This window comes from Ipomoea nil, unplaced genomic scaffold, assembly GCF_001879475.1.
Source record: "Ipomoea nil cultivar Tokyo-kokei standard unplaced genomic scaffold, Asagao_1.1 scaffold3069, whole genome shotgun sequence".
Classification (NCBI taxonomy): domain Eukaryota; kingdom Viridiplantae; phylum Streptophyta; class Magnoliopsida; order Solanales; family Convolvulaceae; genus Ipomoea; species Ipomoea nil.
Window position 1 is genome coordinate 992,635 of NW_017619497.1, and position 11,232 is coordinate 1,003,866.

Here is an 11,232-nt window from a genome sequence, read left to right on the forward strand (position 1 = left end):
CCGTATCAAAGAGACAGCGAAACAGATTGTTCCCGGCGAGAATATTTGTCGATTGCGTGTGATTAGAACCATGCAAAAACATAAAAAAACCCTAGATACCAGGGAGAGAGATGAAAAACCCTAGATACCAGGGAGAGAGATCTTTAACTTGCACTTAGCTTATTATTGCATTAATTATACAACTAACTCCCAACATTATATTAATTTGATTTTGCTTAATTAATTAATTAATCATATATTACACACAAACATAAATAGTATCATGGCTTTAGAAACCTAGTACCATTAGGTTTTTCAAACTTTCAATTAATTTGTAGTTGAGTTATAATAAAATTCTATATTTAGAGAAACTTTTACGTCAATCAATCAATGTACGACTTTTTAACGTCTACATTACCTTCCAACCACACAAAAAATAAATTAGTGTTTAACTTTTTTCAGGACTCTTTTCAGAACGACTGAGTTTGGATTATACGATAAGTGGGTAGATCTGTCGTACGTATAGTAGTTGTAAAGAATAATATACCCCTGCGGGTGCAGCGCCACCAGAAATTGTATGTAGTTGTATATATGTGTGTGTATGTATATATGTAATTATATTTTGAAATAAAGAAGAAGCTAAGAGGGGTTCTTATAAGTTTGGGACACGCGTAGGAAAGCGTCGCAGGAAAACCTGGCGCCGGTTACAGATGGAGAAGAAGAGCTGTAGTCTGTAGATGGGAACAGATCGAATCAGACAACTGGAAAATTATTCATACATATATGCACAATTGCATGCACACCACAGACAAAGTTTTATTGTATGTTTTTGATGATAATATTGATGCGGTACGAGCCTTTAATTTTCCCCCATGATAATATGCATGCGTTTTCTTTTTTCTTTTTTTTTTGGGCGATGATTCCTTAGATTGTATTTCAAAAATCATACTAATTTGTTGTTGCTGCATGTGACCTCCAATTGACCTTCTTCATGCTCCTTTTTCATGCAATTTCTTTTGCTCCAAACTGCTTCTTCTTCCCATTATTGAGCATTTAAGAGTAATTATGCACAAAAACACATTAATTAATCCAATTTCCCTATTAAGTACATCATTTTTTGCACAAAATAAGTAAAAGCATGGGAAAAATATTGTAAAAAACATGTGTGATTAATTAAATCTCCTCCATTAAGAAGTGAGGGTTGGTCTTGACCGCCATAAGCATTAATAAATGGTTGAGGATTTTAGTAAAAATACATAATATAAGCTAAGGTTAATTTTATAATTATATATTATGTAAACTTTCAATTTTATAATATTTATAAAAATGACATTATTGTCTCTTTTTTTTTTCTTTTCTTATTTTTCAGCAACTCTCAAATATTGATCTACTTAAATAGATGGATCAAATTTTTATTAGAGGTGTCAAAGTGACGGATTTGGGCCGGCCCAATTGGATTTCAAACCGGGCCAAAAATAAAAGTTTAAGAAGTTATTGGATAAATTGCATTATTAAAATGAAGAATTAAAGTGTTCAATTAGAGCTTTTATTAGTTTAAGCGTTTATTATATTTTAATTATACTTGAAGGACCTAAACATATCCAATCAATATTTCCAAAAAAAATAAAAAATAAAAAAAAAAACTATAGTACAAATCACACAACCAATAAAACTATATGTTTAAATTAAATTTCCAATATATTTTATGCATTGACATAATTTTCATTTTAGTATATTTGTTTCACCAAACTGAAATACAATTCACTAAGAGTGTGTTTGGAAACCAGAAAAATAATTGCTGGAAAATATTTTTTGAAAAATGAGTAATTTTTTCAGAAAATATTTTTATTTTCCGTATTTGATTGCATTCATAAAAACTGTCTTGATATTTTGGTTCATTTTTTAGAAATGAGCAGAATTGTATAATTAAAATTTGTAATTGTTTTGTTTATAATATAACATTTATAATAATAATAATAATAATAATAATAATAATAATAATAATAATAATAATAATAATAATAATATAAAGAGAAAAGGGTCAAATAGACCCTTAAACTTTACTCAAAAGAGCAATTAGGCCCCTGAACTTTAAAAAAGAGCAATTAAACACTCGAACTTGTCATTTTAAGTCAAATAAGCCCAATTTATCAGTAACCAACAGGTTACCGATAAATTATTACCGTTGACCGCCGCTAAAAATCTATAAAAAAATAAATAAAAAAATAAATAAATAAAAAACATTCGCCGGAGCAATTTCCGGTCGTCTTCTCCATTGGAGAAGACTGTCCGGTCATCTTCTCCAGGAGAAGACGACCGGACTGGTCGCCCCCTCTATTGGAGAGGACGACCTCTGGTCGTCTTCTCCATTGGAGAGGACGACTAGAGGTGTTGGTCACCTTCTCCACAGGAGAAGACGACCGGCCGGTCGTCTTCTCCGGTGGAAGGCTTTAAAAAAAAATTGTCGCCGGAAATTATATTTTTTCGCCGGAATATAGCCGGAATTTTAAATGACCTATTATTTCAGGTAAATAACTGGCTACTGGGTTTAGATGCTCCAGAATGACAAGTTCAAGTGTTTAATTGCTCTTTTTTAAAGTTTAGGAGCCTAATTGCCCTTTTGAGTAAAGTTTAAGGGTGTATTTGACCCTTTTCTCTAATATAAATGGTGGTGGTGGTGATGGTTGAGTGTTGGTGGCAACAACGACGATGGTGGTGATTGTGGTGGTGATGGTGGTGATGTTGGTGACTTGGTGGTAATAGTAGTAGTGGTGGTGTTGGTGTGAAAGTTAGAAAATGACTTCCAAAAAAAAAAAAAAAGAGAAGTCATTTTTCAAGAAAATGAATATATTTTCTTTTGACTCACATTTTTTATTCTTTATCAAACACTAGATTTCTAAATGCAACCTAAATTAACTAAATCTAATTATATTTCGATTAATTTGGTTAACTGAAATTTTATTATATAATATATTTATTATTTATTATTTACTGAGAATTATTCTTCCCAAACTATTTATTATTTATTATTAATACGATTAATATTGAAATTTGAACCAAATTAATCATTAATTAAAATTTTAAAATTTAAAATCATTAATTAAATCAATATAATTTGACTAACTAAGGTTTTGTTTGACATAGATTATTTTATTATAAGCTTAAAACATGCTCCAACCACTCGCCCACCCTGTCAGGCCCTAAGCATGCCTTATGATTTGATTAATTAATGAGTAACTGAAATTATTTTGACTAATTGAAGTGTGAAGATCTCTAATTAATTAAATTTGAAAATGTTATTAACTCAAAAAATAAATGTACCTGAAAATCTGAATTATGAGCAACGGTATTAACAGTAACGGCAAAATCATGCGCTTCAGACAAGTAAACAGCACCTCCTCGCGCTTCCTGCATATCGATCCCATAAGCGATCTCAAAGCGGCAAAGCCTCTTTCCCTGACCCCCAAAGTATCTGAGGATGCAAAACCACAGCACATGGCAAGTTCTGTTGCTAGTTCAAACATAGTGAAATGGAACGTGTTAATCACCAAGCACATGCGGAATGGCGAATGCGAATCTGCATTGCGCTTATTCAAGTCCATGCCAAGGAAAAACTGCGTGTCTTGGAACTCCATGATCTCTGGGTACTTGTCGAATAACAAGTTCGACCTCGCACACCAGCTGTTCAATCAAATGCCTCAAAGGGACTTGGTTTCTTGGAATGTAATGTTAGGTGGGTATGTGAAGAATAAGAATCTTGGGGCAGCTAGGTTGTTGTTTGATCAAATGCCTAAGAGAGACGTTGTGTCGTGGAACACTATGCTATCTGGGTATGCCCAAAATGGGCATATTGATGAAGCGAGGAGGATATTTGATATCATGCCTGTGAAGAATGAGATCTCATGGAATGCGCTGCTTGCAACATATGTGCAGAATGGGAGGATTGAAGCTGCTAGGAGATTGTTTGAGTTGAAGGAAAGTTGGGCGGTGGTTTCTTGGAATTGCTTGATGGGTGGGTATTTGAAGAAGAGGATGTTGGCTGAGGCCAGATCGGTTTTTGATAGAATGCCTATGAGGGACAAGGTTTCGTGGAATACTATGATTTCCTGTTATGCTCAGAATGGTGAATTGGAGGAAGCAAGGAGGTTGTTTGATGAGTCTCCTGATAGAGATGTATTTACTTGGACTTCAATGGTTTCAGGGTATGTGCAAAATGGTAGAGTGGAGGAAGCTAGGGGGATTTTTGATGAGATGCTAGTGAAGAATGAGGTTTCATGGAATGCAATGATTGCTGGTTATGTTCAGTGCCAAAGGATAGACTTGGCAAGGGAATTGTTTGATGCAATGCCCTGTAAAAATATTAGTTCATGGAACACAATGATAACTGGTTATGCTCAAAATAGCGATATCGTTAGTGCAAGGAGTTTGTTTGATTGTATGCCTATGCGCGATTGCATTTCTTGGGCTGCAATTATTGCAGGGTATGCTCAATGTGGTAATAGTGAGGAGGCATTGCACATGTTTGTGGAAATGACAAGAGATGGAGAGAGGCTTAACAGGTCATCATTTACATGTGTCATAAGTACATGCGCTGATATTGCAGTTTTTGAGTTGGGAAAGCAGATACACGGCAGACTTGTAAAGGCAGGATATGAATCAGGTTGTTATGTGGGGAATGCACTCCTAGCAATGTATTGCAAGTGTGGAAGCATTGGAGAGGCACTTGATGTATTCGAGGGAATAGCAGAGAAGGATGTGGTCTCTTGGAACACAATGATTATTGGTTATGCAAGGCATGGATTTGGCAAAGAAGCTCTTGAATTTTTTAAAATGATGAAGGACTTTGGTATCAAACCTGATGATGTTACTATGGTAAATTTATATGTTCAGCTTTCTGTAAGTTGCATTTCAAAAAAAAAAACAAAAAAAAAAAAAAAAAAACAACTAAACAGTAGATATATTAATACGAAAAAAATGTGCATAAATAATTACAAGGCTGTCAAAAGCATCACTACATATATCCAGACAGCCAATTAAAATATGAAGGGATATCAAAATTACAAAAAACTGTTCAAATGAACTAAACCCCCAAAATTGGTATAAGTTGCATGTAGCTGATAGTAGTATAGAGTCATACTAGTCATGGCTAGGACATATGTCATATGTTAAATGGGGTTTGAGTAAATTGGACCTTGAATTGGTCCCAAAGGTTCATTATTGCTGGAGGTTTTTTCATCTCTTGCATCACTTCTAGATCCTATGCTTGAAATGAGATGGAGCTAACCTTAAATGGCTGTTACTTGGCAACCGTTATTCTATAACCGTCTAGCAGACTTGATCTTACTAGCCACAGACATACACACACTTGTCAAGTCTTTTAGTTAAACACTAAAACAGGTACTTACTCAAAGATTCTGCTTTATTTTAATTGTGATCCTTAGACCTAAGTCATTTTACATCAATGTTTATTTTGCAAACCATAATTAGGAGAGACATTTTTGTTTTCTAGTAATTAGCTACTCTTTCTGATGTAAGCTTTTCTTCAGTATGCATGCATTTTTTTTCTTGATATAATGATGATTAGATTTGACTCATCGTCTTATATTATTTAGGTTGGAGTACTGTCTGCATGCAGTCATACTGGCTTGGTTGACAGGGGAATGGAATATTTTTATTCTATGAAGGTAGACTATGGGATAGTTGCAAATTCAAAGCACTATACTTGCATGATTGATCTCTTGGGTCGAGCTGGACGCCTAGATGATGCTCAAGACTTAATCAAGAGCATGCCCTTTGAACCAGATGCTGCCACTTGGGGTGCTGTCCTTGGGGCAAGCAGGATGCATGGAAATACAGAATTAGGAGAAAAAGCTGCTGAAAAGATTTTTGTATTGGAGCCTTGGAATGCAGGGATGTATGTTCTTCTGTCTAACTTGTATGCAGCTTCTGGTAGATGGCGTGATGTTAGTGAGATGAGATTAAAACTGAGAGATACTGGTACAAGGAAAGTTCCTGGGTACAGCTGGGTTGAGGTACAAAACAAGATTCATATATTTTCAGTTGGGGACTCCACACATCCTGACAGTGCTAGAATATATGCTTTCTTGGAAGACTTAGAACTACGAATGAAGCACGAAGGCTATGTGGTTGCTACAAAATTAGTCTTGCATGATGTGGACGAGGAGGAAAAGGCACATATGCTGAAGTATCATAGTGAAAAATTAGCCGTTGCATTTGCAATTCTGAATGTACCCACTGGGAGACCAATTCGTGTGATAAAGAATTTAAGGGTTTGTGGGGACTGTCACACTGCAATCAAACTCATATCAAAGATTGTTGGGAGATCAATAATTCTACGGGATAATAACCGTTTTCACCATTTCAATGATGGTATATGCACCTGTGGGGATTATTGGTAAGAGCAAAGTGTTGCTGGTTTAACATATATGGGTAAAGCCATGAAGATACCATTGCTTTCAAATTTAGTCCTCATGATTTTCTGAATATATTGTGCTACCAGTCACAATAGTTTGCTCAGTGGTCATTCTCAATGCCTCTTGAAAGGATAGGAAGGGAAAGCTCCACTCTAATCCTTTCCTAATCCAGAAAACAGAGGACATCTTTCATAGGAAAACATACAAACTTCTTTTGAAGTTTGAGCGCTTAGGTGAGCATTACAAGTTGGTCAATGAGAGTTTCTGTCAAGGATGTAAATGATCTGTTGCCAGTGCAAAGGAAAAAGGATTGGCAGTTATGTATTGCAGTTCAAACTGCGGGGCTTAATGACTTAAGTGCCCTCTAAAGATCTGACAGCAGCCTCTGTGAATACATGGAACCTATGATGGAGTGAAGCAGCAGAGGTCAAAGTGATATCAAATGGTACATTTTAAGGGAAAAGCTTGAAGTGATGATTCATCGGGAGTTTCTTTCAAGTTTTGCATCTGATGAGGAACCCACATCAGATGACTTTGGGGGATGAAGGGGAAGTCTTGAAGTTAGGCTTAGAAAACAAGGTACTTTTGCAATGGACAATAATTCCTTTCATGTCATTATATACAAGATCTCAGTTACATTTTGTAATTTGAAGTCAAAATTATTATTTTATAAAATTGTTAGCTTGCCAAAATAAAATTCCAAAATGAAAACAAGCAAAACAGAAGAAAATGGAGAATGGTAAAACACTGACTACTCTATATATATACTATATAGAGTACTGTTTGTGGATATATAGGAAATCATGTGCAGGAAATGAGAGAGTCATTACAGACAGCGCAATTTAAAGCCAGTTAATACACTTAGCAACAGTGTACTACAATCTTAACCAAGTTTTATAGTGCAGCAAATGTTAACTTCTAAACTGTTAAATCAACCCCTGTTTAAAAGTTTAGGATCCTAGATTTTTCTTTTTCATCAGATTCCAATTGTTGCTCTCTAGTTTGCGCTTTGGACCATTCGTCATATCAACAGCTTTCTTGTTTTGCTCCCAATTACTGGGTCGAGTGGTTCCTGGTCCAGGTTTGTGCATCTGACCATTCCTGCGATCAGCAGTTTTCATTTCATTCTGCACCCAATTGTTTATTTGAGGTTTGTGGTCGGTAACGTTTCTATAATCAGTTTCACCCTTCTTGTTTTGCTCCCAGGTGTTGATTTCAGGTTTGCAAGTTAGTACCTTTCTAGGTCCACCAACTGTCCCATAAGAATTGAAGCTAACTGTTGCAGTCTGCAAATAAAGAAGAATATGCCAAGGCTTAAGCTGATGCAAAATAGTTGATTACCAGAAACTTTATAATAATTTCAATTAACAACATAAAGAGAAAATGAACTCATGCCTCTACAAGCATATCAATCTTGACTATTTTACATAACACAAAAGTTCTTGCGGCTTACCTTACTGCTTGTTTGGCCTTGAAGCAGATTCTTGGAGACCTGAACGCTAGCTTGATTTAGAGGTGAGTTTTCTGGTGCCTTCTCTTGTTGTTTTGATAAACTGTCTACTCCTACAATCATGACTTTAAGGTGAGTATACAGAAGCTTTAGCTAAATATTAATTGGGAATTCAAAAAGCATGATTTACCCTTAGACTTATCTGAAAAAGCATGATCCTTTTCCTTTGTGGTTAGTGAATAAAGATAATGCTTATTATTGGACTTGATAATGTGTGACATACTTTCTGCATCCGTCTCTTCAAGGATTTTCTCAGGTTAGATTAAATAGTACACAAATTAGGAACAGAAATTGTAATTTTGAAGTCTGAAAATATACCAAGAAGCGATCTAATAGCAGCACGGGCCACTAGTTGCTCTGCCATTTTCTTGCTTCCTGCAACCTCACCAGTGTAAGTTTTGCCCCCAAATACCATGTAAGAGAGGTACGCCAGGCATGGCCCTGCTGGATTGATGGTCTTAAATGATGGCATCCCTAGGTTGTTCTTGAGAGCATACTGATACAACAAGGACTTGCAAACCCTAGGCTCCTGAGTTTAATGTGAAAAAGAACAAATCAAAACATAGGGTCTTGGTTTCAGGAAAAAGAGAACAGAAGAAACTTTTGTATCAGTTGATATGCAGTTTATAACCAAATACTATGCATACCGTGTAAATGGGTGGAGAGCCTGTATCATTGATCTGTTTGCTTAATCTTTCTAGTGCAAGTCTTGCAGCTTCTTGTTCAGCTTGTTTTCTGGTGGGGAAGGTACACTTGGCTTCATATGTTCTTCCATCAACCAAAACTGTTGATCGGAAACTCGGGGCATGTGGCAAGCCTTCATTAACATTTTTATAGCTTGGCAGTGGAAGGCCCAGCTTTTGAGTATACTCTTGTAGTTGATTCTTATACATCAGAATATCTGGAAAAAGAAAAAAAAAAATTGTTTAATTTTGAGAAGAAAAAAAAAAGGATCAACACTAGTTCATAAATTCTTGGAGCTTGTGAGTATACTCTTGTGAATGCATGCCCCAGTTTAGCAAATTACTTGTTCAAGAAAAAATGGAATTTATTGAATTTCATGAAAATGAAAACTGCATTCATCATAGAGCAATCAAGAAGATTGCAACAAGATGATAGTGATTGAATATGCATACCTTCATTTGATGTGGAGATTTCCATTCTTGAGCTTACCTTCCTCAATCCTCACAGTGAAGCCACAAGAGATTATGGTTAAGAGATGCCTACTTCTGTTTCTGGGTAAATGGGTTCTTGTACTATGGGTAATGTGAAATGCATGATGTACTTTTTGCAGGGAAAAGCTAATTCAGAATAATTCCCCCTTTACTAGTACTTTTCTTTCTTTCTTTCTTTCTTTTAGATTTTTTTTTTCATCCTAAGTTATTTTAGTGGCTTTTTTTTTTTTTTTTTTTAAGGCCGCTGGCAGCTTAGGCATCAAGAGCATGAGATCAATGAACTTAGCCTTCCTCTCCAAGCTTGGATGGAGATTATTGACTGAGGATGATACTTTCTGGACCAAAATTCTCAGAGCCAAATATTTGTAGTGGTATGAGCGAAGATATTGATCATGTGCTGAGAAGTTCCCCTGCTGCTAAAGCTGTCTGGAATGCTCTCATGCCTCCCTCAATGGTGGATACAAGCTCTCTCACTGACCTGACCACATGGGTAATGGATAATCTGAATTTCAAAGGTGGCAAACATGGCTTCCAGGACTGGAGTGCTGCATTTTGCGTTACGTGTTGGCATTTGTGGAAATGGAGGAATTACTCTGTCTTCAACAATGAAAGGATCCACATTAACTGTAAAATCGAGAAAATTCGTAATTACAATAGGGAGATTCATGCTGTCCTTAATCGAAAGTCTGTTTTGAATGCTCGAGGGAACGATTGCTGTGAATGTCGATGGCAGCGGCAGAACTGAGAGTCTTGAAGCAGGTTGTGGTGGAGTTTTAATCACAAAGCGATTGGATCGTGGGCTTTCAACGCAGTCTCGGAAAATGCTCTGCCGATGTTGCCGAGGCCTGGGCGATCCTTACTGGTCTTAAAGTGGCATGGGATATGAACTTTACTAAGGTGGCAATCCAAAGTGACTCGGCCAATGTTGTCAATTAGATCAATGATCCGTTTTTTGACGCCAATCGTGGAGGAAGTCTCAACAACCTCATTTTTGAGTGCAAGTCTTGGTTGAATAAGGATTGACTGGCGAAGAATTATCGTTTTCACCCCGTTTTAACCCTTTTTCATTTTTGCCCGAACGCCGATTTCGACGAGCGTGTTTACAGGGATTCTATCAGGGCTCCTTATGCCCGCGGTGATTGATTTTTGCTTTTTGCCCCGGGCTTCGCCCTTCTTTCTTTGTGGCTTATGTTTTCTAATGTATTCTTGTTGTGCAATTCTACAGAGAGGATACATTTCTTGGTAGTGTACAGAGTTTGGAGGACTTAAAAGACTTTCATGAGAAAAAAAATGTTGAGTCATTTAAATGTGATGTATGAATAATTAATAATTAGAGTTGAGATTAGGGTGTCAATGTGCAATCGTTATACCGTGCATCAGGGCGCACATAGCAATGTGCGCCTCACGCCGCCTAAAACGATGTCATTTTTTTAATTTCAGGTATAAAATTCTGTGCATTCTATTATATAATTTTGTACATTTGAAACATGGGAATTTTCAGTTATAAAATTCGGTGTTTTCAAGTATAAAATTCTGTTTTCAGGTATAAAATTCTGTACATTCTATTATATAATTCTGTACATTCGAAACATGAATTTTTTTAAAGAGTTAAGAGTTTATGTGTATTATGTTAAGAGTTTATGTATATTATGTATTATGTTAGATTATGTGTATTATCCTTTCAAAAACGATTATGTGTATTCAGTTATAAAATTCCGTGTTTTCATGTATAAAATTCTGTGTTTTCATGTATAAAATTCTGTGTATATACAATTCTGTACATTCGAAACATGAATTTTTTTTTTTAAAGAAATTAACAGCACACACGTGAAAAGGCACAAAACGACGTCATTTTAGGCGCACGGTATAATTTGTCATCAATGTGGGTAGGTCCGCCCCCTGCGGACTTTTTTTCGCGGGCCTTTGCAGGTCAGCCCGCGAGCTAGGATTATGTAACCTTAACCTGCTTCATGCAGGCTCTCGGCTCGCGAGCTTAACTTCAAAAATAAAAATATTTATTATTTTATATTCAAATAATTTAACCTAAATAATATTATATTTTTTTGTGTTTAAAAATAAATAAAATTTACATTTTAAAAATTTAAATGTTATATATATATATATATATATATAT

The 11,232-nt window shown here is 35.7% G+C and overlaps 2 protein-coding genes across 3 annotated transcripts; one reads left to right on the forward strand and one right to left on the reverse strand.

Annotated features, from left to right (window-relative positions):
• The first annotated feature begins 3,317 nt into the window (after positions 1-3,317).
• LOC109164658 (pentatricopeptide repeat-containing protein At4g02750) lies at positions 3,318-7,873 on the forward strand. Of its 2 annotated transcripts, XR_002051435.1 has the most exons (3): positions 3,318-4,851; positions 5,592-6,992; positions 7,620-7,873. XR_002051435.1 is itself a non-coding variant. In XM_019313185.1 (2 exons), the coding sequence occupies exons 1-2, from the start codon at positions 3,349-3,351 to the stop codon at positions 6,396-6,398; spliced, it is 2,310 nt and encodes a 769-aa protein (XP_019168730.1). In that variant the 5' UTR covers positions 3,318-3,348; the 3' UTR covers positions 6,399-7,140. The 2 variants fall into 2 exon arrangements, 1 of the variants encoding a protein (XP_019168730.1); XM_019313185.1 differs by lacking the exon at positions 7,620-7,873 and having other exon boundaries at positions 5,592-7,140.
• Positions 7,164-8,417, reverse strand: LOC109164659. The gene is made up of 4 exons (XM_019313186.1): positions 8,242-8,417; positions 8,054-8,161; positions 7,867-7,976; positions 7,164-7,699 (listed from the first exon to the last, which is right to left on the reverse strand). Exons 1-4 carry the CDS (start codon positions 8,393-8,395, stop codon positions 7,364-7,366), a joined length of 708 nt encoding a protein of 235 aa, XP_019168731.1. The 5' UTR covers positions 8,396-8,417; the 3' UTR covers positions 7,164-7,363.
• Between the last annotated feature and the right edge of the window lie 2,815 nt (positions 8,418-11,232).

What these genes read in the sequence shown, in the direction of transcription:
- LOC109164658 (XM_019313185.1), top strand. Translation starts at nt 3,349, where the DNA reads ATGCGCTTCAGACAAGTAAACAGCACCTCCTCGCGCTTCCTGCATATC. An exon ending in AACCTGATGATGTTACTATG is followed by an intron (nt 4,852 to 5,591) that starts GTAAATTTATAT and finishes TATATTATTTAG; the next exon opens with GTTGGAGTACTGTCTGCATG.
- LOC109164659 (XM_019313186.1), bottom strand. Translation starts at nt 8,395, where the DNA reads ATGCCATCATTTAAGACCATCAATCCAGCAGGGCCATGCCTGGCGTAC. An exon ending in TGCTATTAGATCGCTTCTTG is followed by an intron (nt 8,162 to 8,241) that starts GTATATTTTCAG and finishes AAATCCTTGAAG; the next exon opens with AGACGGATGCAGAAAGTATG. An exon ending in AAGGCCAAACAAGCAGTAAG is followed by an intron (nt 7,700 to 7,866) that starts GTAAGCCGCAAG and finishes CTTTATTTGCAG; the next exon opens with ACTGCAACAGTTAGCTTCAA.